Genomic DNA, 27,319 nt, shown 5'->3' with positions numbered 1-27,319 from the left:
AGGCCATCTCAGATTATTAACAATATTCAAAGCCCTAGGTACTGAGTTAACTTAGATATTCTATTTTTAAAATTTATTTATTTTGAGAGACAGAGAGAGTGAGCGGGGGAGGGGCAGAGAGTATCCCAAGCACCCGGTGTGTGGAGCCTGACACGGGCCTCGAACTCAAGAACTGTGAGTTCATGACCTGAGCAAAAACCAAGAATTGGACACTTAACCAACTGAGCCACCCAGGCGCTCCAACTTTGTTAGGTATTTTAAAAGATAGTGTCTCTGGGGGCGCCTGGGTGGCTTAGTCGGTTAAGCGTCCGACTTTCGCTTTGGTCATGATCTTGCGGTTCGTGGGTTCGAGTCCCTCGTCGGGCTCTGTTCTGACTGCCTGCTCTGAGCCTGGAGCCTTTTTCAGTCTGTGACTCCCTCTCTCTCTGACCCTGCCCTGCTCACGCTGTCTCTCTCTCTCTCTCTCCTAGAAATAAATAAAAACATTTAAAAAAAAAAAAAGATAGTGTCTCTGAACAACAGTCAGTATATACACAGTGTCAGCTCAGGGTCCTTACCCGTCAACATCTCTGTTTTATGGCTTTACAATGTGGCATGTTGGGACCTCAACAGTGAAACTTAGAGGAGACTGGCTCCCAAGAAGGTAGGCTGGTACCCAGATAAAAAGACATGCCAACTTAAGAGGAGAGTTTCTGAACTATGGTAATATTTGGTGGTAGGTAGGTCATGGAGCCTTGACTATAGGGAGGTCCATTCATTTTGAATTAGGGCTTGTCATCAGTTTAGAGCACAGAGGATAGGGTTTATCCAGCAGGAGACCCAAGTTAATGACCTGGGGACCAGGGCTATGGTCTTAGGGAAAACAAGCTCAAATTAAGGATACAGAGGCAGGCTGTTATTTGATAGACACGGGTATCGAGGAGCCCACCAGGGAACACATGGTAGCCTTAGGGGCAAAGAATAAATCCAGCCCTTAATAAATCCATCTACTCCATATACTAGCAGAGTACTAAGTAATGTCAGTTGGGTTCTTAATGGTTGAAGGATATGACTGGGTTGACCCTATACCAGGTCTTGAGTACTTATCACTAGACATGTTTGGTGAAGGCGGGGACCTAGAGTTGTTCCTTTGGTAAAATTGGCATCATCATGTCTTGACAGTGCTTCTCCTGTTCCTCTGACAGACACTAAATAATTTTGTTAGGGTGCTATCTTACTGGCCTGCTGAGTGGTAGATGATATCTCTTAAGGTGTATAGCAATTGGGCAGAAATGAATGGGAAGAAAATGAGGGAAGGTAAATGTGAGAAGCCAAGCAATCAGAAAATGTGAAATTTCTAATAACTTTATCCTTGGAGACTTATTGGAGATATTTTAGAATTTTCAGCACTGACATAATTCAAAGCCAGAGCACCGGGAATTTTCCACTTATGGCGTATCTTGAAGAGTTAGAATGGGGTCTCAAATTTTTTACTCAGTGAGATTATGGACATTGATCTAACACCCACAAGATTAAAAAAATTTACTCAGAGAAATCATGATAATAATTCTGTCTTCAGAATTTCTGGAGAAATCAACCTCCAAATGCTATAGTTCACTCATCTTTAAGGTTAAAAATATCACTTAATTTAAATAAGGACAATTCTGACCAAATTGGATAGCTTGCATCAGTAAGAAAGTTTATTGGAATTCATCAGTGAATGAGAATAGAAAGGTTTTTTTTTTCTTTTTTCCATTAAAGAACACTTTCTGGTAAAGTGAAAAGAAATACAGAAACCACAAAACACCTTTTAGACACCTTATTTTCAAGGAGTGAACCTATTTCCATAGACCATTAAGACTGAAGTGTTTTCTCCATGACTTTGTTCTTCATGCATCGGTACATAAATGGTCTGTGTGAAGGGAGACCCTTTCCTCTTGATGCGGCTTAATAGTAGTGTTTCTTGGTTTCTGATTCAACCATAGATGAAAGGACTCTACCATCAGGTGCCACCTCTTCAATGATTGTCTTGATTACTCTGGTTTTGTTAGAATCTGCACATAAATTATGGGGGGAAAAACAGAATTTAGACTAAGCAATTTGTGGGGCTTCTACTAATTAATAAAAATTTCTAAAGAAAAACATACTGAACTCAAAAAATTCATTTTTTATGTTTTTTGTTTGTGTTTTTAGATCCTAATAGTATTTAAACTACAGCATCTTGGACCATGACAGTTTTCGTTCAAGATGGATGTCAAGAGTAGTTTGCTTAAAAAAAAAAAAAAAAAAAAAAAATCCAAGCAGAAATTTTCTCTAAGATTTGAATTTTTTAAAAGTTTTAGAAAGCAACAAAATCTTCACGGAAAGTTAAAACTAATTCTGATTACCCCAGCTAGTTTCTGCTGACCTTGGTCCCTTGGAAGAGGGTTCCCCGACGGACCCAGAAGACGAGGACTTGTGACCGCCGGAGCCGCCGCCGTAGCCGCCGCCGCCGGAACTGCCGCCGTGGCCGCCGCCGCCGCCGGAGCTGCCGCCCCCGTAGCCGCCGCCGGAACTGCCGCCGTGGCCGCCCCCGTGGCCGCCGGAACTTCCGCCATAGCCGCCGCCGGAACTTCCGCCGCCGCGCCCGCCGCCGTAGCCGCCGCCGCCGGAACTACCGGGAGTGAGGGTCACGTTCGGTTAACTCTAACTTTGAAAAATGGTGGGTCGCCTTCGAGGTTATCGTTACTTTAAAAATAAGCAAAACGTGTTTCGAGAGGGAAAAAGAAATGCCTGTCGAGTATGGATTCTCAGGCCCACCCACTACTTAAAAACAGTTTTATATGCACACAACCTTCAGAATCCAATCCATGGGAAACTCAGGCTGTGGCTGTATACGCCTCTCTCTGTACCCTGCTTTCTCCCTTCTCCTCCCTTTCTCCCATCCTCCGGCACTTCTTTGGGTTTTGGAAAAGCCCGGCGATTTAGAAACTGAATAAGACCAATTGGGATAAATCTTAAGATTTTTATAATTTACCTTCCTTCTCCTTCTAGCAGGCTTCGGTAGGTTTGAATTTCATTCTCCAGTCGGATCTTAATATCCAGGAGCTGTTGGTACTCAGCGTTCTGGCACTCGGTCTCGGCCCGAATCTGTTGCAGTTGTTCCTCCAGAGAGGAGATCTGGGCCTGAATCTGGGAGAGCTGCATACAGTAGCGGCCTTCTGTTTCTGCCAAGGAGGCTTCCAGGGATTGTTTCTGAAAAGAGGAGAGAATATACGGTGGCTTAGCGACCTTATTATTTAATGGAATGAAGATTATTTCATAATTGAATAAGTCATCAAATAGAAGAATACAGGAAATGAATAGAATTTGTGTTTTATGTTTAATGGCAACTTCAGCACGTTTAGAGCAATGCCACTAAGACTTCTCCCATTAACCAAGAGCTCCAATTTTCTTTCTCCTTTCTTACTCTCTCTTTTGTTCCTGTGTTGCATATTCTTACGTGAGCGTGATACTCTGTAGTTAAAGTTGAAGTTATTTCAGGAGAGAGTTATTAACGTACCAGGGCTAGTTGGGACTGTAGTTCGATTTCCAGACCTTGAACCGTGCGTCTCAGTTCAGTAATCTCAGATTTGTGGCTGGACATTTGTTCAATGTTACTGTTGATTTCTGTAGTGAGTTCTTTGCTCTAGAGTATTAACAACAGAAGAAAAGATGAGAAAAGTCTGAAATGATAACCAAACGTCCACTGGGCCCGCTATGAAGGAAGGTGAATTAACCTTTTCGTTGAACCAGGCTTCGGCGTCTTTGCGGTTTTGTTCAGCAAGCTGTTCATACTGGTTTCTCATGTTATTCAGAAGTTCAGTCAGATCAACACCAGGGGCAGCATTCATTTCTACATTTACATCACCAGTGGACACATTTTGAAGGTCTTTCATTTCCTGTTAGAGGAACAGAAAAATTTAATGATTGTATCATGACCCCATGAACCCCTTTTTTTGGCTGCGGGACGTCTAACTTTTTGCATCACCTCTTCGTGATTCTTCTTCAGGTAGGCCAGCTCTTCAGTCAGGCTCTCGATCTGCATCTCCAGGTCAGCCTTAGTCAGGGTCAGTTCATCCAGCACCCTGCGCAGGCCGTTGATGTCGGCCTCCACGCTCTGGCGCAGGGCTACCTCGTTCTCATACCTGAAACAAGCATGGTACAAATGCTGGATACAACTTACATATGGGAGATGTTCCTGGGCTGAGACTGTTTTAGAAGCAAATACAGAGTTGGCTTCATATCATGGCAACCTTTATTGCATACTAGTTCATAGGGGATATAGGGGTATTAGTGGCTTAATGCAAAGAAGCTTAGCAGTTTACTTTAAAATGCATTTTCTTCTTTTAAGAAAAGAAGGTAATATTGCCAGGAAGGTAATATTGAAATTGAAAAATTTTCAGACAACTCCAATACTATTTAACTTTGAATGAATTCAAGAAAATGTCAATGCTATTGTGGGCATCCAAAGCCACTGTTAAAAACAACTACTGTATTTGTTGTGACGGCGTTGTGCCGTGTTCACTGAGCTTACTTTAATCTGAAGTCATCAGCTGCCAGCCTGGCATTGTCGATCTGAAGCAGGATATTGGCATTATCAGTTGTTAGATTGAGGATCTGGAGGGAGAGGCAGAAAACAGATACAGATATGCCACTATAAAACCAGGTAGTATAGAGAGATGAGCTGCATTTTTATGTTGTTCTCTTACAAAATCTTGGGGGATTTTTAAAAATCTTAAATATTAATAATTAAAATATAATTAATTTAAAATCATATACTCAAATTTGAGTCTTTTGTTCTCTTAAAGTTTCTATACATTTCTACTTCTGTATCATCTTTTTCTGAAAACTAACTGCAATTTTATAGCTCTGTTCTTGCATGTCCCTCTCCCTGCCACTTTATACTGTGTGATTTTCCTGTATTTCAGTGAACTTTTGACTGACTCGTACCTTTTGGTTTAACTTGTTTTAAGTGTACATTCTAAGTGAATACACTCTAGGCTGACACACAGTAGGTACAATTCACGAATTCTCTAGAGGCAAACAGTATCCCATTTTTATACTGGAGAATTCATGTTACTTGTATGTAATGTTGATAATATCTTTTCATTATCAATCTGAATACTGTCTTGTTCTGATTCCTTTAATAATTCTTTCAGTTCCTGTATTTGTAAATGACCCAGTATTTTAACTATGAACTCGTACACTCATTAAATCATAAAAAAATTCTCAGTAATCCATCATCTGATAAGGTATACACCACATGTTGAAGATTTCAATGACCTCACAAATATTTACCTTTGAGGAGACTGGATTATTTTTGGAAGCAAGAAAGTAACACAGGTAAACACAGTGATAGCTACATCGTGGTTAATGTAAGATTCACATATCTGAATTACATGGATACAAAATAGGCTTAAAGTTGTATTTTTAAGATGCACCTTACCTGATTTTTAAGATCGTCGATGGTTTGGTAGTATTTGCTGTAGTCACGAGGCTCTCTCTGGCCTGAGCCGCCATGCTTTTCATACCATTCCTTGATTTTGCCTTCTAGCTCATAGTTTGACTCTTCCAGAGCCCGCACTTTGTCCAAGTAGGAAGCCAGGCGGTCATTCAGATTCTGCATGGTTACTTTTTCATTTCCAGAGAGAAGGCCACCATCTCCTCCAAATCCACCCCCAAAGCCTCCAAAGCTGCCTCCACTGAAGCTGCCCCCACCGAAACCGCCCCCACCGAAGCTGCCCCCTCCAAAGCTGCCCCCTCCATAGCCCCCACCAAAGCTACTGCTTCCATAGCCTCCACCAAAGCTTCCTCCACCAAAGCCGCCTCCTAATCCTCCTCCATAGCCACCTGATGAGCCCCCAAAGCAGCCTCCACCAGAGCTCCCACGACTAAAAGAGCCACCACTGAACCCCCCTGAGCTAAATCCTCCACCAATGGAGCCTTTGCTGCTTGAAATTCTGAAGGATGACCCTCCTCCTCCTCCTCCTCCTCCTCCCCCGCTGCGGGAGGAAGAGTACTGCTTGCTTGAGCTGTATCTAACAGACATGGTGATGCTGTTTAGCTCAGGGAGTGCTTGCTACCAAGGACAGTGACAGGCTTTTATACACCAAGAGGGTGTGTCCCACATGTGTTAGAGTGTGCTTACTTGCATGGTTTTCTTTTTGCCAATTTAGCATCTTTACTTATGATTGCATAAATTATCTTCAGTAATAACCAATTCCAATATGTATGGTTTTGAATTTGCCCTAAGAACAAACAGGAGTTTTGCTGTGTTGAAATTGAAAATGGGTGTAGTTCAGATGAGCTTGTTTCATTATGCTTTTTTACCTTTTGAAGAATATTGAGCAACTTAAATCCAGTTTTTTCTCAGCACTAATTTAGGTTGCACAGGATGTATGCAAAGTTTGGAAAAAGAATTTTGTCTACAAAATTATTGTTAAAAGTAAGATTTTTCAAATTCATGTTTTAAACAGTTTTAATCAATTGGAAAAACAACTAACATAAGTCTGCCAGAGTCATGCTCCAATGGGGATCTTGTAGAAAACTGTAAGCAGACCAAAAAGAAAAGAAAAAAAAACCTAAACAATTTAATTAGTGTTCAAAAGTTGCCACATATAAAAAATTAAAGCCATAAAAAAAAATAGGAAGTGTGTGTGTGTGTGTGTGTGTGCACGCGTGTGCGTGTGTGTGTGTGTATTTATAGAGAATCTTTTAATTTGGAGAATGAAAGTATAGTGGTACTTTGCTTAGGGAGTTGGAAGTGAGTAATGACTTAGGAATCTGCTAATTTAATGGTGCTGTTCTTTTTAACCTTATATATATATATATATTTTTTTTAATTTTTCTTTAATGGTTTTTTTATTTATTTATTTCTAGGAGAGAGAGAGACAGCGTGAGCAGGGGAGGGTCAGAGAGAGAGAGAGGGAGTCACAGACTGAAGCAGGCTCCAGGCTCTGAGCTGGCAGTCAGCACAGAGCCCGACGCGGGGCTCGAACCCACGAACCGCGAGATCATGACCCAAGCGAAAGTCGACGCTTAACCGACTAAGCCACCCAGGCGCCCCTAACCTTATATATATTTTTAAGTTTATTTTGAGAGAGAGAGAAAGAGAGCTCATGTGCATGCATGAGCAGGGGAGGAGCAGGGTGGGGAGGAGAAGGAGGGAAAGAGAGACTCTCACGCAGGCTCCATGCTGTCTGCATGGAGCCCAACACAGGGCTCAATACTACAGACTGCAAGAAAACGACATGAGCTGAAACCATGAAGTTGGACCCTTAACTGATTGAGCCACCCAGGCACCCCTTCTTTTTAACCTTAAGAAAAATCATGAAGTGATTCTGGATTTTATTGACTTTTAAATTCATCATAGTGAAGGCAGACTTGAAGACCATAATGTAGAAATATTAGCACAATATCTTAGCACAATATATGAAAAACTAACATCCAGTACTTTCTTTACTCTAAATTTGATTGATCCCCAAAGGGAGAGTTAAGTTATATTGTAATTGTGATTAAGAATTTGCTTACAGGAATATAAATCCAGATTAAAGAATAATACTTGCTCCAAAAATTATGATCTGGACTGTGAACATGTGTTTCCAAGCTAGATTCTATTTCTTAAAAAAAATTTTTTTCCCTTGGACACTCTGTGTGTAGAATTTGGTGTAACAGTTTGTCTAGTGAAGTATTTAATTGGGACTTTAATACATGATGTAAAATTATTTTTTGTCTACCCATAGGCTATGACAAGTCTATTCAAAAATATATTCATGTGTATTACACACACACACACACACACATTTTATAAGTTCACAGTGCCATTTATAATCCTGTAATTTTATAATCTTTGAAACAAGCTGCTGAAATAAGGATGGTGGTTATCTCTAGTGTATGAAAGAGGAAGTTGAAGCTGAGAGAGCCTATGATGTCACTTAACAAAATGAAATAGGTGGTTGAACTGAGATCAGAAACTTAGTCTTTTGATGCCTGACTTTTGGCTCTTTCCTATGCTACCAGTCTGTCTATGTCCTCTCTCCTGTGGTTGGTCTGATCGAATAGAATGCCTCTGTTTCTCACCATAAACTTCTCCATGTGGGAGAAAACAAAACAAAAAGTCCTTGGAAGTATGAATGTGTTGAGATGGCAGGGTATTTGGCACATGCTCTTCTATTACCAATTGCTTTTTCCTATTAGATGTGCAGCTGCACAGCCTATGAAAACTGTAGAAATAGTTTCTTCGGGGAAGGGGAATGTGGCTGGGAGTGTTAGTGTAGAGCTGATTGTCGGAGGTAATGGTTACTACCCAGCACGTTGCGGCTGCTCCAGCTTGTTAGCACATGCAAGTGGGGCAGTAGTTAAAAGAAATAATGAAACCCAACCATGGGAATTGATCCTTGATGAAGATAGCCCGCGGTAGAGGAAGGCTGTAAAAATCAGGATAGAGAAAACAAAAAAACAGTAAGTTCAGAGCGGATCTTGAAGCCTTGATATTAATGGAAGTGATTTGGAAAGAAACCATTTTAATTAAAGAGAGATTCTGATTAGGAGGAACTTAATTGAGGACCATGGGGGAGAAGAAGAGGGGAAATGGTGGGGGAAAGGGAGAGAGGCAAACCATGAGAGACTCTTGAATGCCGAGAACAAACTGAGGACTGATGGATGTGGGGGGGGGAGGGGGGAGATGGGCATGGAGGAGGGCACTTGTGGGGATGAGCACTGGGTGTTATATGGAAACCAATTTGACAATAAACTTTGTAAAAAAAAAAGATTCTGATAGATTTTACCTGTAATTATCACGAATTTTGATCTTGATCTTACCAGTTTTGCTTCAGTATTAGCTTTTACTTTTTTTTTTTTTTTTAACCCTGGTGGGGAAATTTTAACTATTTTCAGTTATTTAACAAATGCAAGTGGTATGAAGAAATCTGTTACACTCATATTAAATAGTACGTGAAAGGAAACCTTTGCATAAAAGTACATGGGGACAAATAGATGTATAGAAACGCTTCTAATACGAGCTATAACATTTAATTTAAACCACCTTTAACTAAATCTGTTATTGAAGCCCACTTATTAACCTGTATATTGTAGAAATTGATTTGTTTTTATTTGCAGTGTCATTTGTTGAAATCTGCGTTGGGCATGAGTGACATTACAGAGGTGCCATGTAACAATTCTATAGCTAAATTGGATGAAAATTTGGGACCATCAATTCTAATCTTGGCACCATTTACACTTGATTGCCATAATCCACTGTAACTGTAATTTCATTGTTTTTGGTTTTTATTGTGTCTCTGTAGGGCACATGGATAGGTATTTAGGAGACAGAGAGACAGTGAGATTCAGCTCTTGCCCTTAAGGATTTTACTAGTCCTTACAATCTAATTGAGGAGACAAAACAAACATTATCAACCTAAGCACCATGTAAATGGTAAATAAAGTGAAAAGGAGGTGGGGTGGGGAAAAGGAGTTAACATTTCCTAAACATCTACTATGTCCTAGATGGTTTACTCTCCTGTAATCCTCCCCAAATTCTCTCTGATTGGTGTTATTTACCTCATTTTATAGCTGAAAAAAAAAAAAAAGAAGCTTTAGAAAGCTTTAGGGATTGTCAGAGTAGCACAGGCAGTTTACGCTAGAGCCTGGTTTTGAATCAGCTTCAAAGATGATCCTGTATTCATGACAGGATCTGTCATGAAAGACTGTCGTTGTAAGACTGATGAGCAAAGGGTCGTCTGACAACGTTTCATGTGCCTGTGGAATTTAAGCTGAGTCTTGCAAAGGGTGGGTAGAATTCTTCCATGCACGCAGCAGCAGAGAGAGAGGAGTCTTCTGGGAAGTGGGGACTATGAAATTGCCAAACAGGTGGAGACTCTTAATGGACCAGTTTGGCTAGATCAGATTATCTATATTTATTAATTTCTTTTAACAGATTTTATTGGGCACCTGCAATATTCCCTGGGGATACATAGGTGACTAAGACAATTCCTGCCCCGTAAGGAATTTGCACTCTACTTGGAGAGGCAAGCAAACATACCCACAAGTCGGAGGTTATAATATAGGGGACTCTGGGCTATACTTGAGGCATGGCCAGGGTGTTGAAGTAGTGCAGAGAGGGGTTCTAACAATCTGGTGTGTATGTGTGTGATGTGCAAGAGGGCAAATGAAAGAGGAATGAAGTTTTGAGAAGTTAGTTTGTTTTAAGATGGGAATTTGAAGTAATACCAGGATATTGAGGTAAAAATGTCTTTCAGCAGTTAGAATCATAGGACTCCAGTTCAGGAGAGAGATTAGAGCTGCAGACTTCAGAATAGGTAAGATCCCTAAGGGAAGGAATTGAGAAAGAAATGAGCGGAAGGTCTAAGCCTGAACTTTGAGAGATGACCACTTTAGGGGCTGGGAAGAAGAGCTAGAGAATAATACTGAAAAGGAGGGCACCTGTGACGGGGGAATAGAGGAAGAAGGAACATGGAAACCAAGGGAGGAGGGAACCCAGATAAGTAGGCTCGTATCCAGAGAGATCAAGGAGAAAGGAGAATGAAGAGAAACTTGATTTGGCAGTTAAGAGCCGCTGGCATCCTTCCATAGGAGAGGTTTAGTGGAGTTGTGGTAGGGTAGTCTACAGTGTATACTCAATATCAGAATTGATCACTTTGCTTACTGTATTTTGTTTTCATGTAGTCCAGTGTATTAATTTCCTCTTTAATTCCTTCTGGATTTGGGGTCATGGTTAAGGCTGGTAAACACTATTCTCATGGGTTTAGTTTGGCTGAGGCTCTTGAGGCATGTTGTTGATTCAGCTTTGTTATCAGCTTGACTTGTCTCACTGTTGGGATTTTTGGACCTTTCCTCTTTCTTCCTTATTTTTCTTCAAGTAAAATTCTCTTTTGAAGTTTCTTTTTGAAAATTCTATTCGCAAGTTTCTGTCTCTGATTAGTTGAGATATAATAAGTAATTTAAGTAGTTACAGAAAGATGACTCTTTTAATGCAGATTCTGTCTCAAGATGGAAGGATTAATGAGCTAAACAGAATTTTCTGTTGTTTATCACAGAAAGTTTGAAAGTTAGACATATTTTGCTTGAATGGTCTGTGATTGTGTGCAAATGGCTGAATGTGCCTTTCTGATTCCCACCCATAGAGTCAAAGCCAAATGGAAAGTTGTACAACTGTCTGGTGGATTTGGTACCCTCCTCCCAGGTGACTGAGTATTTAGGTAATAATTAGTAATTAGCTAAGATACTCATAAGGCCCATGGCTTCTCATTGCAAAATATCTAAACTTCAGGGCTCTAAAATCTGCAGACGCTCCCATATCACACAATTTTTCTGAAAACTTCTGGGATTGCACTGTGATACAAGTCAGAAAAATGTGGAAACTACATGAAGGCTTTTCTTAAGGGAGTGGGCTCCGGAGCCAGACTGCTAGGGTTACAACCCAAACCCCACCACTCACTGTGTGGCTTTGTCTTGCTTTCCTCATTTTTTAATTTTTTAAAAATGTCTGTTTATTTTTGAAGGAGAGACAGAGTGTAAGCAAGGGCAGGGCAGAGAGAGAGGGAGACACAGAATTCGAAGCTGGTGTTGGAAGCAGTCTCAGGGCCCTGAGCTGTCAGCACAGAGCCCGACACAAGGCTCAAACTCACAAACTGTGAGATCATGACCTGAGCCGAAATCAGACACTTAACTGACTGAGCCACCCCGGCGCCCCGTGGTTTCCTCATTCCCTCTTGAGAAATGAATAATTTTGCTTACTCTGCAGTGTCGCAGTGGTAGTTGAATGAGTTAATTAAATATAAAGCATTTAGAACAGTGCGTGATATACATAGAACAAGTGCTTAAGACATGTTTATTGGTGTTACTATTACTGTGATCAGTTTCTCAGAGTCTAAACCACTGTCTAACCCACAGTAGGGCCAGAAAAATATGAGTGAATGAAAGGATAAGGTTAGAGGGTGGGAAATGGCAGGGGAGGAGGGTGGGCAAAGGAAAGGTGTGCTTTATTGATAACTTTGTGATAAACTTTGCCATCTGTTTTTCTCTAAATGATGTGTGATCTCATTTTTCTTTTTTTTTTTTTAAGTTTATTTATTTTGAGAGAGAGAGAGAGAGAGTGCGTGCAAGTGGTGGAGGGGTAGGGGAAGAGGGAGAGAGAATCTCGAACACTGTCAGTGGGGAGCCCAGTGAGGGGCCCAAACTCACAAACCTGGATGCTTAACTGACTGAGCCACCCAGGTGCCCCTATGCTTTCTTTTTTTTAATGTTTTATTTATTTTTGAGAGAGAGAGACAGCATGAGCAGGGGAGGGTCAGAGAGAGAGGGAGACACAGTATCCAAAGCAGGCTCCAGGCTCTGAGCTGTCAGCACAGAGCCCGACGAGGGGCTTGAACCCACGAACTGTGAGATCATGACTTGAGCTGAAGTCGGTCGCTTAACCAATTGAGCCACCCAGGCTCCCTATATGCTTTCATTTTTAACTTCATTCTTTATCTTCTACATCCACCAAATCCCCAATTTTGTCACTATTTTTCTTTTTTTAACCGTAGCTAATGTTGTTGTTTCTTTCTGTCTGGTCCCACTGCAACTGCCCGAATCCAGGCTTTCAGCACTTCTGTCACCGGTGTTACATCACCAGCTTCTGAAGATGTTTTTCTTGGCCCAGTGCTGTCACTTAAGATCTTTCCTGTTCACTGCTGCAGGATTAATTCTTGACAAAGTACTGTCATGACTTCATCAGTGTGCTCAAGCACCTATTAACAGATTTCTCTTGTGGATGAATTAAGTCTTCTCAAGAGCTTTGCCCGACTCTGTCTGTCCAACTTCATGCTCCCTGCAGTGAACAAGGATGGTGGAGTGGAAGGAGAGCTACATTCTCCTCATGAAGTAATTACGTGGCCTTGGGCAAGGCACTCAGCCTCTCTGTGTCTCGTTTTACTACCCTATAAAATATGGGTAATAATGCAGGTTTCCCCTGCTGTTTGAAAGTAGAGTTTTCCTGTAAAGCAAAGACGCAGTTATCATTAATTTATATGGAAAAAATTTTGAGCATCCCCAAGTCACCCAAATAACCTCTTTTAGGCTTTTCTGATACCGTGGGGCACATCTTACTAACTGATGCACAGAATACATTAAGATAAAGCCCACATGCTCACAGACACAGTTGAAAGCTATGGCCACTAGGCTCTGAGATGCTAAATGTAGTTATCAGGGGAGGAACTTGGTGGGGCCATTCTTGCTACCTCTATAATGGCTCACTGCAAGAAAACTCGGTGCTGTTTTCACTTTTTGCCTTTTTTTCATAAAAGTGAAAATCCTCTTCGGGTTTTTTCCAGTTAATGGAAACAGGTACCAATGTATGTCTTTTGTAAAAACAAAATGGCATCAGGCGAGCTTTCAAAAAGTGGGGAATGCGTGTACTTGTAAATATTAAAATATGTATAATCACGATCCAATGAAAAAATGTATTAGCATTTCTATTAAAATTCTTTCATGATCAGCAAGCCTTTCTTTTTAATCTTGGCCAAGACACTGTGCTTTATCCCTGAATTAAGGCTCTGTTTGTTGCTCTTGGTTTGAAAGGTCCTTCTTCTACCTTGCTGCTTACTCAAATCATGCTACCTCAACTCGAAGCTCTGGCTTAAATACTCTCTCCTTCATGAGGTTTTTCACCATTAATGTAGTCATGTCTGTCTGTCTCTTTCAGTTCCAGTGTGTAACCTAGTGTTTTATAATATGCGTGCTATCATTGTTCCCAGTGAGATGAGGCATGTAGGTCCCAGTCTGTACCTGACAGATACTTGTTCACTGAATGTTTTTGTGTCACCTCAGTGCCTTTTTCTACTTTTTTTTTTTGCCTTTGTTTTGTTCTCTAAACTCTTTTTCCATGTTTTGGCAGTTGTGCAAGTTCAAAATTTAAATAAAGGCCAGTTGAAAACAACTAATTTTGCTTTAAAGTAATCATAATACTTTTAGATGTGAGAATGTTGCATAAGAATGATAAGAAATCTGATATTCTGAATAGGAATTCTAAAGTACCTTAAAATATATAAAGATGTATACCTTGGGCTTTATATACATGCTTTATATATATTACAAAAAATTTTGGCCCTTTTTCCTCTTCATTGAATGTCCCTTTTTTGGTCTTGGATCTGTTGAGATGATTTTGATAATGGCAAACTGCTAAAATATATCTGTACTTTTAACATTTCAATCTATTTATTAGGATAGTTGGCTATTTTAGTTGGTTTTCTGGTTAGCACATGAGTTTGGTGTAATTTAAAGATTAAATGTTATGTGACTTAGCTTTTATGTTTCGTTAGCATGTCATAAATTTCTTCCTTTTCATTGAGTTGACTTCATTCTATGAAAACAATTGGTCAGTATGAATTACCTGCATTAGGAGGAGAATTTACTAGTATAGAACAGAAAACAGAACCATAATATCCCTTTTAGTAAAAAGTAGTAAAAGTGAAAATACTAACCAACCAGCCAACTGCTACAGACTGCAGTCTTAAGATATTAAAACTGAACATTGCCAAAAATACAGTGACTGTTTTTTTGCCCCCATTCCTAAATCCAAGAAAATTTCTTTAGGTCCAATTGTGGTTGTTTATCAAAACTGATCATCTCAAAGATGTCTGGTAATGGGAGAAAGTAACTTACAAAATCTTGTTAATCTTTACTTAGGGAATCTGGGCAGATCTAAAAAGAATAGAGAAAAAATTGAATTCCACATGGTACATATAGAAGTTAAAGAATATAATAAAAGTGGTAATCCCACTCTAGTAATTTTAAATGAATATATGTAATGTGCTTAAATTTAAAAAATCTTATGAGTTAATTTCTTAATTTTATTGCTTAGAAATTTTTAAAATACTTTAAAGAATCAGCTTGTCAGTTTTATAACAAGTTGACAGTAGCTCTTTGTCCAAATCAGCTGTGTGTATGTGGTGGGAATGGTAAGGAATAGATTGAAATAATTAATTAAATGAAACACACAGTAGCACTGGAGAAAATTTACCATAACCACTCTGTGGCCTCCCTCTACAAGGTTGATGAGAGATAATACCCAAAGAGCATTTAATTACTTGGATTAAACTTATTAAATAAATATGCAAGTAACCTTCAAAAAGTCAGCCCTCAGATAATTAGAGCTTATTGAGACTTCTGTGTTCAGGGCTCCTGCCAAACACTTGACCTAAATTTTTGTCTCATCGAATTCCGACACCAATTTTACGAGGTAGCTTTTATTTTAACTGAAAAATTAAGTAGCTTGCTCAAGGTTGTTCAATAGAAGGACTCCGCTGGGATTTGAGTACAAATCTATCTTTAGAACTTTGGCTTTAACACAGTGAGTAACCAAAACTCTCTGGAAGTGATCCAGAATTGTATTTTGCAGTCGTGTGACTTAGAAAATGAGCAAGAACATAAGGGGTTCTGTTTTCTTTCTTAGATTGGGTAAGCCTTTTAAAAAATCATTTCATTTGTCATGAAAAAGCAGACTAATTTGAAAAGAAAAAGAATTAATGGGGCAAGAATTCAGCTCTTGGAGGTGTCAGACTTGTATGTCTTATCAGTACCTAGGCTGACTGTACCCTGACTTTCTGAGGGTCCTTCCTGCTTGGGTTTCTGGATGTCCCTAACTCTTGGGCATGATTGTCCTCAGCTCCAGACCTGTCATTAAAATAACAAATCGGAGCAATTAGCCACCATGCATAATTACCTCGCTAATCCTTTTATTATGCTGGCTTTTCTAGACAGAGCTAACACCCTTTATGGAGATTAACTGCTCTTCGTAAGGTTTGAACAAACCTAAGTCTTGAACAAATGGCGTATTATCTGAACTAATTTGATTTTTAAAAAAATAGTTTATTGTCAAGTTGGCTTCCATATTTTGATAGTAAACTGTGACTTGGAAGGGTTCTGTTGCTTTGGGATTTTCCAACTTTCACAACCCAAAAGCTACCAGATTTTTTGGTGTCTCGCTAATATTTCCTGTATTGATCGTTTTGGTTAAAATGTGGAGTGAAGGTTAAAATTTTCTAGTCCTTAAGCTTAGATATGAATGAGGGGATATTTGTAGAACCTTAATGTGTTTCCTTTTCTTTACTTTTTTTTTTGACAATTGGAATATAAATGGTACAATATAAATAGGATCTGGGGCTCCTGGGTGGCTCAGTGGGTTAGGGAACTAACTCTTGATTTTCACAGGGTTGTGAGATCAAGCCCCGCCTTGGGCTCCTGCTGAGAGCGCACAGCCTGCTTGGGATCTCTCCATCTCTCTGTGTCCTACCGACCCTCTCCCTACCCCCGCCCCCCGCCTTGCATGCACCCAGTCTCATCTAAATAAACTAAACTAAACTAAACAAACAAACAAACAAAATCTAGTACGATTGCTTTAAAAAAAAAAATACAAACTATCCAGTGACACAGATTCCATAACCCCATGGTGATAACTGGTCTGTCACACTGATAGCCATCAAGTTGCTCTAAGCATAAGAGTATTATGAATAGCAAGAACTTTCATCATTAACATTTATTTAACATTTACTCTGTGTCAGACATTGTTAAGGGCTTTATGTACATTTTCTCATGGAACAACCCTGTATGGCAGATACTATTTTAAAACCCTTTCTAAAAAACGGAGGAGGAAACTGACAGTGCTTGTGTGTCAGGCATAGGGTGGTACAGCTAATACACTGGTATCTGAGACAGAATTGAAACCAGCTCTGCCTTCTCTAGATCCCACACTCGTAACCACCACCTTTCACTTTCAGTTGTTTAAATGCCGCTTTGTGGTTTCAAAGACTGTCCCAGAGATGTAAATTACAGTGGTGAGGAGGGAACCTTTTTATGACAGGTAGCCTGTTTTAGGACCGGCTTACATTTCCTACTAGTAAATGAGCTAAATGGAATTTTAAAAGTAAGCAGATTTGAAGAATATTCCCTTTTGTTTAGATGATTCAAGATGTTCTATTCACAGATGTTCTGCAAACACTTTGCGGTATGGATATGTTTTGAAGGTAGTGAATTTGAGTGGGTAGGAGTGGGTCAGTCACAATGGTAAATTAATTTTATGGCAAGTGCTATTTGGCCTGATATTTTAGGTTTGAGTACATATACGCGATCTTATTTAAAACTTAAAAAAAAGGTTTATTTGTTTTGAGAGACAGAGAGACTAAGCAGGGGGGGGCAGAGAGAGAAAGAGAGAGAATCCCAAGCAGGCTCTTCTGTGCTGTCAGTGTGGAGCCTGACGTGGGGCTCGAACCCACGAACCACAAGATCATGACCCGGACTGAAATCAAGAGTCGGATGCTCAACCTACTGAGCCACCCAGGCCTCCCCATACACACTATCAATTTAAGAACTGAGTGTTTAATAGAGGGCTCGGGTTTTAATGGATTAATCACTTTCCCAGACTTGCCATTCAGTTTAAAGTACTTTTCAAGTCTCATTCACTGGTCGAATCTCAGCCCAAGAGTTGTTCCTAGTCAACATCCTGGCTCTCAACTTGAGTCCTGATTTGTTGAACCTGAAACTCCAGATCGCTCATCATTTCTTGGATTTGTGAAAGTTGACCCTAGCAGTTGGTTTCAACCATAGTAGTTGACTTTCAGTTTCTGTCAAACTGGATTCAAGGACTGTTCCTGAAGGGACAGAAAATAAAAGTGTAACGATGATTTGTTAAAAATTGCGGTGGAGAAAAACAACATAGTCTAAACTACCACCAGACAGAACTTGATTTGTAACTTTAAAGAAACTGTTCTTGGCACCGTGTCTTCCTCTCTCTTCCCATTCCTTTATTGTTTAACCTTAAACAGGGTCACTTGCAGTTTTTACAGTGAAGAGTCTATTCTGTAGAGACATAAAATAGTTTGAGAAATCTGTGACCAGTCTTGTAATCTGTCATATGTGGGTAACAGTTTGGACTCTCAGAACAACACGTTGCAACATTCTTCGTAGAGATTGTTGGGCCTGAAGCTTTCATTCCAGCATGTGGAGAGTTTGATGTGGCTCAGCCGTCTTCTTCCTGTTGGTGCTTGTCAACAGAAGCCAGTGCATGCCCAGTCAGCTCTTTACCCTGAAACCTTAGAGTGGAACAAAAATACAAATACTTGGTACCAGCTTAGTATTGCATGATTTTTTTTGGTGGTGGTAGGCTTACCTTTTCATAAACAAGGCTCCAGTCTTTCTTGGCTTTTTTCTGCGGACACCTCTCACTGCCTCCTTACCTGGCCCTGCAGGGCAGGCGGAGGTCCACTCCTGGGACACACTGATTTCTACATTAACTTCAACACGAGTTACCTTATCTCATCTCTCCTCATTTACTCATCCAAAATCAAATAATTTGAAATGTCACAGGTTACTTGGTTTTTGCACCTGGGATAGGATCATTCAAATAGATTAAAAAGATAAAACTGGAAATGTAGATTTTAGGAATCATTGTTAAGGTTTAAAAAAATTTCCAGGAGATGACAAAATTACCAGTGTTACCGGATTTATTAAATAAAAATACAGAGTAACCAAGTAAATGCAAATTTCAGATAAATAATGAATATTTTTTTTTAGAGCAAGTATGTCCCATTGCAATTTTTGGGTTATATTTGTAGTAAAATATTCATTGTTTATTTGAAATTCCAATTTACAGAGTGTCCTTTATTTTGTCTGGCAGCCTGATTACACAAATATTCAAGACCAATGTAAGATAATATTTTTCTAAGATAGTACTTTTATATTTTACAAAGTATTTTAATATAAGTGATTCATTTGATCTTTACTGCCACCCTGAGAGGTAAGTTTTGCTGGGAGGTGGAGAGAGGGGTGTTGTTATGTTTTAACTAGCAAAAAATTGAGACTCAGAGAGTAACAACCCATCAAAGTCATGATGAACAAAGCATGAACCCGAATCCAAGACTTTTAACTCTTAGACCAGTGGTCTTTCTTAAAATTTTGAGACATTTACAAAGTATGAAAAAACACTGAGAATTAAGATCAGAAGGATACAAATAATAATGTAAGAAATTACATATTCCCACCACCTAGCATTGCTGACCCTGTATTTCATATTCTTCCAGTTGAGTGTGCTTTCTGGCACAATGCTTTACAGTGCTGATCTCAGAAAGCATCAGATTTAGCGAGGACCCCTCTCAAGACCCAGGCCCCTATGGGCCTTCCTGAGATCAGAGGGCTAGGTAGAGGGAACGAGGTGTGAAGAATCTCATAGACACCTTGACTTGACAGTCTGCTATTTTACCTGTGTTTTATGAAATGGTATCTTATAATGACACTGACCACTACCATATCTTCAAGTGTTGACATATTGAAGCTTTTGATTAACATTTCATGCAATTCCTAACTCTTCATGATTCTTTCTCCACCCCCACCCCTGTCTCCTCCATGATTCTTTTGGAGGTAAGTCAGCTCCTCCATCAGGTTTCCGTTTGCAATGCTAGGTCACTTTTGTTCGGGGACAATCCATCCAAAACTTCTCAGGCCGATGCTGTCCACCTCAACGCTCTGGTAACAGGAAACTCCATTGTGGTATCTGAACACAGCACAATTAGAAGAACGAATACAACTTATGTAGTAATGGAGCTCTCCTCATCTAGTGGTACTAGAACATTCCGCATAGTGGAGGGTAAAGAGCATAACCCTGGAGAAAAGATCAGGGTTCCCATTACAGCTCCACCGCTTTTAGCTGTCACCTTGGGCAATATTTTTCTCTAAACCTTAGTTTTCTCATTGTTAAAATGAGAATACTGTGAGGGTTACGTGGATTAATGTATGCAAAAGTGCTTAGCACAGTGCCTAGCACATCCTCGGTGTTCAGTAAATAAGTGGTAGGTATGGTGTTATTGAAGTCTTAAAAGAATGAAAATTTACATTCTGCCCTTTGACCAAGAAGGGAACCAAATTCTCACTTTGAAATACAGTGCTGGAGACCTTCTGGACTTTTGTAAAAATGAGTCTCTGATCCATGATTTGAGAGTCATATACCATCTGTTAGATTTCCAAGAGCAGGGAGTTTTCAGATAGGTAGCTTATCACTGTTATTTATTGTAATCTAAGTGTTTTAAAAGAGATCATTTATATGTATGTAATGATATTGTAAATTTTGTGGTAATTGCTTGTTAAATGTAATATGAACGGGTAAAAATATTTTCTTAATAATCAGTCCTTTATATGTTTTTTGGCTTAACTTGAGCTTGATGTCATCCACAGTGAGTCTGGAACTGTTGATCTGAAGCAGAATATCGCCTTTTTCCTAAATAATACTGGGTTGACCTTTGAGAGAGGAAAAGGAATCATATCATTTATTCAACAAAATATACAGGGTCTTATTAGGTCCAGATTATATACGTCATAGTTGTCAATAATTATAAGCATATGCCATCATAACTATATTTGTCTAAAGTATATAAACAGGGGCACCTGGGTGGCTCAGTCCGTTAAGCATTCAACCTCGGCTCGGGTCATGATCTCACGGTCTGAGTTCAAGCCCCATGTTGGGCTCTATGCTGACAGTTCGGATTCTGTGTCTCCTTTGCGTTCTGCCCCTCCCCGCTCATGCTCTGTCTCTCTCAAATAAATAAATGTTAAAAACAAAAATTAAAAAAAAATAAAGTATAGAAACAATAAATGCATATCTTTCTAGGATTGTTATAGAACTTTTCAGCTAAATATATTTTCTTTTATAACTTCTGAAATACAGAAAAATAAGTCAAATGCCCCTCTTTCATATGAGTGTCAGGCAATTTTATATTTTTATGCACATTGGATATTTTTATGTTTAATTTTTTTAATGTTTTATTTCTGAGACACACACACACACACACACGCACGCACACACACACACACACAGCGTGAGCAGGGGAGGGTCAGAGAGAGAGGGAGATACAGAATCTGAAGCAGGCTCCAGGCTCTGAGCTAGCTGTCAGCACAGAGCCCGATGCGGGGCTCAAACCCACTAACTGTGAGATCATGACCTGAGCCAAAGTTGGATGCTTAACCAACTGAGCCACCCAGGCACCCCTTATTTTAATTTTTTAATGTTTATTTATTTTTGAGGCAGAGATAGAGTGTAAATTGGGGAGGGGTAGACAGAGAGGAAGACTGAATCCAAAGCCGGCTCCAGGCTCTGAGCTATCATCACAGAGCCTTATGTGGGGCTTGAACCCATGGACTGTGGGATCATGACCAGAACTGAAGGCTGACACTTAACTGAATGAGTCACCCAGGTGCCCCCAGACATCTTTATGTTTAAATTAAATGCATTAATTTATGTGATATAATGCATGTTATCCAGGAAAGAAGAGTGTTTTATATGTAAGACAATTTATCTGAGTTATAAGGTCCTCGATAGTAGTGTAGTATTTGTTATAGTCTTGAGGTTGACCATCAGTGTTCTCTTTTCCAAAATTCTCATACCATGTTTTTATTTTTAATTCAAGGTCAGCATTGTTATTTTCTGGGTGATGCACCTTGTCAAGGTAGGAGACCATGCCGGTGGTTTAAATTCCACATGTTTTCCCTTGTGCTACTTGAAAGGTCACCATCCTCAGATCCGCCAGCATTTTACATGGCTCCCATTTGATCGAGCGCTCATACTATTCCACCCTGTGCCAGCACCCAACCTCCCAACTCCAATGCCAAAAAGTCCACCATAAGGCCCTCTAACTCTCTGAGCCTCCAATGCCAAAAAGTCCACCATAAGGCCCTCTAACTCTCTGAGCCCCCTACAATGCCATAGCTTGAAGCCTTAACAGACCCATAGCCACTGTGGCTGTGCTGTCAGAACCCAGAGGAGTAAACCATTGTGTGCAAATGTTAACAGAAGTCTAAGGTCAAAGTATAGCCTCAGTTAGTGCATCAGGGAGACCATTGTAGAGCTTCATGTACATGTAATATTGTCACATTACATCATCTTTTATGAGCAGTTTTTAAAAAAATATATAGTTTTTGGGGGATCAACTTAATCTCTCTACCGCTTAATTAATTAAAACATTTTTAATGTTTATTTATTTTTGAGAGAGACTGTGTGTATGTGTGAGCAGGGGAGGGGCAGAGAGAGAGGGAGATAAAGAATTTGAAACGGGCTCCATGCTCTGAACTGTCAGCACAAAGCCCGATGCAAGGCTCGAACTCACCAACTGTGAGATCATGACCTGACCCGAAGTCAGATGCTTAACCTACTGAGCTATCCAGGTGCCCCCCTACCCACCCCTTAATTTAGAGATTGATGGGCCATATAGGTACAAGTGAGGCCTTCCCAGGGTGTTGGCTATATATGACAGGAAATTACATGCAGGTGGGAAAAACAGATCATTTCATGACCCTGCATTTTGAACTATGATGAATGATCATGTTTTATTGAAACACTGCAGGCATGCCTTTTACAGTAAATCTTTGTTTCCTTCTGACCGTATATTTCTTGTCATTCCCATCCTCTAGAGCCTAGCTCAGGTTTCTCTCTTCTTGGTGTAGCTTTGCAAGCCAATGACCAGTCTCTTTCCAGGGAGTCTGTGTGGCATAGTGTATATGCTTTGAAGTCAGACAGATGGGTGTTTGAGTCCTGGTTCACTGTTTTCCAGCCTGGATAAAAGTTACTTATCTTCTTTGAATCTTAATTTCCTTATCTGCACACCTAGAAGATGTTGGGAAAGCTAAGGAGAAACATGTATTAGTGCCTGGTACATAGTAGGCACTCAGTAAATGCTCAGTTCTCTCCTTCACCCTCTTCTCCCTTCTGCTCCCCCCTTTAGTCCAGAGCGGTTTTGAAAACTCATAACCGTACTTCTGTGTCACATTCACTTAAGACATACTTAGTGAATGCTTAAGTATGTGCCAGGGACTGTGAGAGGACAGTTACGGGCCTTAGATTTTTGACAGTTATCATGCATGCCTCTGGGTCTAGTTTCCTCTTAAGTGCAGCATCTGAGCCTGTGTTGATTCTAGATATCCATGCATATCTCAGATTGCTCATGGGTGCCTTTGCACACAACTGTGGAGTTGTCGATGTTTGTCATTGGCATCTCTACTTTCTTCCTTCTTCACCCTTCTCTGGGTTGAAATCTCTCTGCCCTTCATCAGAAGCCATGGGCTTTCTCATGGTTTAACTCCCTTTTCTAAGGAAGGGATACAATAGTGTTCATTTACATGAAGAGAAATAGAGCCTTATTCACCGTGCTGTTCTAGGTACCCTAGCACTTGCATTCTGAACTTGTTCTTCAATTGTGAAATGAGAGATTGTTCCCCATGATAGGAATTGTGGTTTTGGTAAGGAGAAGAGAGGTTATTTTTGGGCAGAAATCTGTTGAAAGCACAGTTTTACACTTAAAAGGGCAGCCTTGAAGCAAACATGTGATTTAATCTGTCAGAATGTGTGTTTGGGGCCGGGGGGGGGGAAGTAGGCTGAAGAGAAGGCACAAACTTCCTTAGTTCTTATTCTACACACAGATCTCTCCCTGTTTCCATGCCCGTTTCTTAGAGTTCTATTCTGGGAGTCTGCTCTGAATTTCTGGAAGTTACCTCTCCTTCAGACTTTCTCACAGGCACTTCTTTTTGTATCTCCTAGTCCGTCCTCAGCATCCCAAATGTCTGCACACAGCAGCTCTGTGCCACCCCACTCCCTCGCGCCATGACCACCACCTCTGTCTCCTGCACCCATCCCCACAGTGCATTGGGATTGTTTGGCCTTCTCTGTGTCAGCGTCTCATGGCCCCAAGGACCCATGCTTTTGTTACACTTACGTGCACAGAACGGAGGGGGTGAAAATGCACAGAAAGACAGAAGAATCTCAGCTTTCATCAGGGTTTCAATAATGGAACTGATTATTGGGAAGTTAGATTTAAGACAATTGCCTTTTTTTTTTTTAGGACAGTTATTTCTTTAATGTTAGTATATATATTTCTTTCCTTTTTTTTTTTTTTTCATTTATTTCTAGGAGAGAGAGAGAGAGACAGCGTGAGCAGGGGAGGGCCAGAGAGAGAGGGAGTCACAGACTCTGAAACAGGCTCCAGGCTCTGAGCTGGCAGTCAGCACAGAGCCCGACGCGGGGCTCGAACCCACGAACCGCAAGATCATGACCTAAGCGAAAGTCGGACGCTTAACCGACTAAGCCACCCAGGCGCCCCTAGCATATATATTTCTGTAACAGAGAGGAGGAGTTAAACTTGTACATATCAGGAAAACTGTCAACTGAAATACTGTAGCTACTTGAGAACTAATAAAATTGGAAAAGCGAACCTAGAAATTGTCTGCATGTATGTGGTAGTGATAATCGAATTCAGCAAACGTGTACTGAGTGCCGACCCTACGAAGTCATTTGCCCCTCCAGATCCACTTGCCCCCTTTGTCCTCCTGCTCTCCTGCTCCGGAAGGGTGGCCACCCCTGGCTCTCATTAGTTGGGGACCCAATCAGTAAATGGGAAGAGAGAGGGAGGAGAAGGAGTTTGGGTATTTATTCCCCTGGCCTCTATGGGTTCGGTGTGGCCTTTCATGAAAAGCCACAACTCCTTTCAGGGTGACCCCCTTTATAGGACTTTCCCTTTCTCAGTCACTTTCCTCTGTCTCTTTGATCATGGGAGTAATAATAGCTACTGGTGTTTTCCCTACACTGTGCCCGCACTTCTGCAAATAGTCCTTGTGTTAGACTCTCCTCAGTTTTCCTAAATTGAGTGTGCCAGCTATTTCCTGCTCAGATTCTACTGACGGGTAGGATTACCCTCCAGGGGGTTAATGGGAAAGTGAATAATTGCAATACCATGAAAGATATGCTTATCAAAGTATAGGCTCTTTGAAGGTAGAGATCATATATTATTCATGTTTCTTTTTTAATGTTTTATTTATTTCTGAGAGAGAGAGAGAGAGAGACAGAGAGAGAGAGAGACAGAGAGACAGAGTGAACAGGGGAGGGTCACAGAGAGAGGGAGATACAGCATCTGAAGCAGGCTCCAGGCTCTGAGCTGGCTGTCAGCATGTAGCCTGATGCAGGGCTCGAACCCACAAACTGTGAGATCATGACCTGAGCCGAAATCGGATGCTTAACTGACTGAGCCACCCAGGCGCCCCTCTTATTTCTTTCTTGACACTTAGCATAATTTTAGGGAGAGAGCAGGGCCTTACCAGAGTGGAATGGTGGATTTATGCATACAGGGTATGGGGGAACAGAGGATGGAGTTGGGCATCTGTTCCAGGAGGAGCCAGGCAGGCCTCATAGTGTAGCCAGGCATGGCAAGCCGAGACACACTGGTCCTGTTAAGCAAGGGAATTCACTGCAAGAGTGTCAAGGGCTTCTAGAATCAAAGGAAAGCAGGGACGCCTGGGTGGCTCCGTCAGTTAAGCATCTCACTCTCGATTTTGGCTCAGGTCCTGATCTCACAGTTTGTGAGTTCCAGCCCTGCCATCAGGCTGTCTGCTGACAGCGTGGAGCCTACTTGGGATTCTCTCTCTGCCCCTCCCTCATGCTCGCTCTCTCTCTCTCACAAGATAAACAAATAAACTTGAACAAAATTACTGTAGGATCAAAGGAAAGCAGAGAACGGAGCTTGCAAGATAGGAACTGGGGAGTTCTGGAGGGCTAGTTTACAGAAGCCCCAATAAAAGTCACACATTCAGTACGAGTGAGGCATCCTCACAGACAGCTCTTGGCTTTTAGTTTCTTTAAGGTCTGTTGCCTCAGGTTTCACGGGACTGAAAACATTCCTGGATACACATTATGTTTGCTCTATGGACGCACTGTGGCCTTCTTTCTTCCAGTCTTCCTGTTAGAAACCCTGCCTGATGCCACATGGAAGGTAGGAGGAAAGAGAAGTTCTCGGGTACTAGAAGATGAGATCTAATGCCTCCTGGCAGCCCCTGTTTTGGGACTGCAGAAACTGGCTCACCCCTGTCTTCCTCACCTCCTTTCTAGATGAAAGGCAGGATAATGGGGGCAGTAGGTGGGAACAATACTTTGGTAAGTTACAAGCATTAGCAGGGGTGAAGTAACAATGGAAGATGAGTTCTTCCCCTGAAGAGCCAAGCCTGCCCCAGAGGTGGGGCTACTTTTGCTGAGTGTGAGAGAGGGTGTCTCCCTCATCTCTGGGGAGGGCCAGAAGAACGAGTCCCTGCCAAAGTTTCCATCACTGAATTTGGATCTCGGTTTTGCCGCCCTCTTCCTCCTGGCAGCCATCCCCCTCCAGCTGCCGTGTGTCCGTGCTCTGCAGGTGCACCCCAGCATGGAGAGCCGCACCCCAGTTTCCTTTGCCCTCCTCTGACACTGCTCCATCCCCTTGTTTTGGCCTCCTTCCCTCTGAGACTTATCAGCCTGCTGTGAGAATAGGTATCAGTCGATAACCATCTGGTTAGTGGCATTCATCTAAGGTGTGACTTACTGACAAAGCTGGGTAGGGGTGGAGAGGCGTTCACCAAAACTAATTACATTAAAAAAATATACCTTTTACCCAAGTAGAATTTCAGGCTTTGTGGTGATAAAGATTCTGCAGAAGAGGCTTTTCTGTATTTTTTTCAGTTAGTACAACTGACTGTTAGATCAACTGAAGCAGAAAAGAAGGTGAAGAGGGTTCTTCTTTTTTTTTTTTGGTCTCTAGGCCTTTCCCTTCACCTTCAATGGGGAAGGGTCAGGCACTTTGGCTCTGACTTCCCCATTTTTGTACAAGTTACTCACCGGATATATACTATATACCAGAAACTTTGTGGGGTTCTGAAATGCAAAGGTAAGTAAGAAGCGGTCCTGCTCTCAAAGAAACCATATCTTGGGAGGCAGAGGGCAGGGGGTAAGACACAAATAATTACAAAATAGGATGAATTTAGTAATACAGATTTATGTACAGCATATGAAGCACCAAGAAAGATAAGCCAGAGGACAGAGGGAAATGCCACTTATAAAAAAATGAGTAGGGGAAAAATTTCAGTATATGTGCTGCCGAAGCGAGCATAGTGGGGGAAAAATTTCAAGGCAGAGGGACAAGTGGGTATAAAGGAGGTATAAATATGCATTACTTATTTGAAGAACTGAAGCGTTTGGTTTGGCTGGAGCATAAAGTTTGTATGAGTGATTTCCAAGAGATAAGATTGGAAAAGTAGGTTGGTACCAGTGGGGGAAGGGCCTTTAATACCATGCTAAGGAATTTGGGCTTGGTCCCGTAGTCAGGAGGTGGACCAATAAGGGTTGCTAAGCAGGGCATGAACATGATCCTAATTTTTAGAAAGATAACATTGTTGCCGGTGTACTAGATGGATCACAGGGAAGCCGAGGGCAGGGAGATGAGCTAGGAGGATTTGCAAGAGTCTGGGGGGAGGGGAAGAGACAATGAGAACT

At 41.0% G+C, this 27,319-nt stretch overlaps 1 protein-coding gene across 1 annotated transcript; it reads right to left on the bottom strand.

Annotated features, from left to right (window-relative positions):
* Window positions 1-1,655: 1,655 nt before the first annotated feature.
* On the bottom strand, window positions 1,656-6,049 carry KRT10 (keratin 10). Its single transcript, XM_039223296.1, has 8 exons — window positions 5,447-6,049; window positions 4,535-4,617; window positions 3,989-4,145; window positions 3,738-3,899; window positions 3,521-3,646; window positions 2,996-3,213; window positions 2,367-2,632; window positions 1,656-2,033 (listed from the first exon to the last, which is right to left on the bottom strand). The coding sequence occupies exons 1-8, from the start codon at window positions 6,047-6,049 to the stop codon at window positions 1,927-1,929; spliced, it is 1,722 nt and encodes a 573-aa protein (XP_039079227.1). The 3' UTR covers window positions 1,656-1,926.
* Between the last annotated feature and the right edge of the window lie 21,270 nt (window positions 6,050-27,319).

The sequence above is a fragment of the Hyaena hyaena genome, unplaced genomic scaffold, assembly GCF_003009895.1.
Source record: "Hyaena hyaena isolate Hyena2069 unplaced genomic scaffold, ASM300989v1 scaffold_1306, whole genome shotgun sequence".
NCBI classification, from domain to species: domain Eukaryota; kingdom Metazoa; phylum Chordata; class Mammalia; order Carnivora; family Hyaenidae; genus Hyaena; species Hyaena hyaena.
Note: the sequence above shows the minus strand (reverse complement) of the source record. Positions and strands in the feature narration are given on the sequence as shown.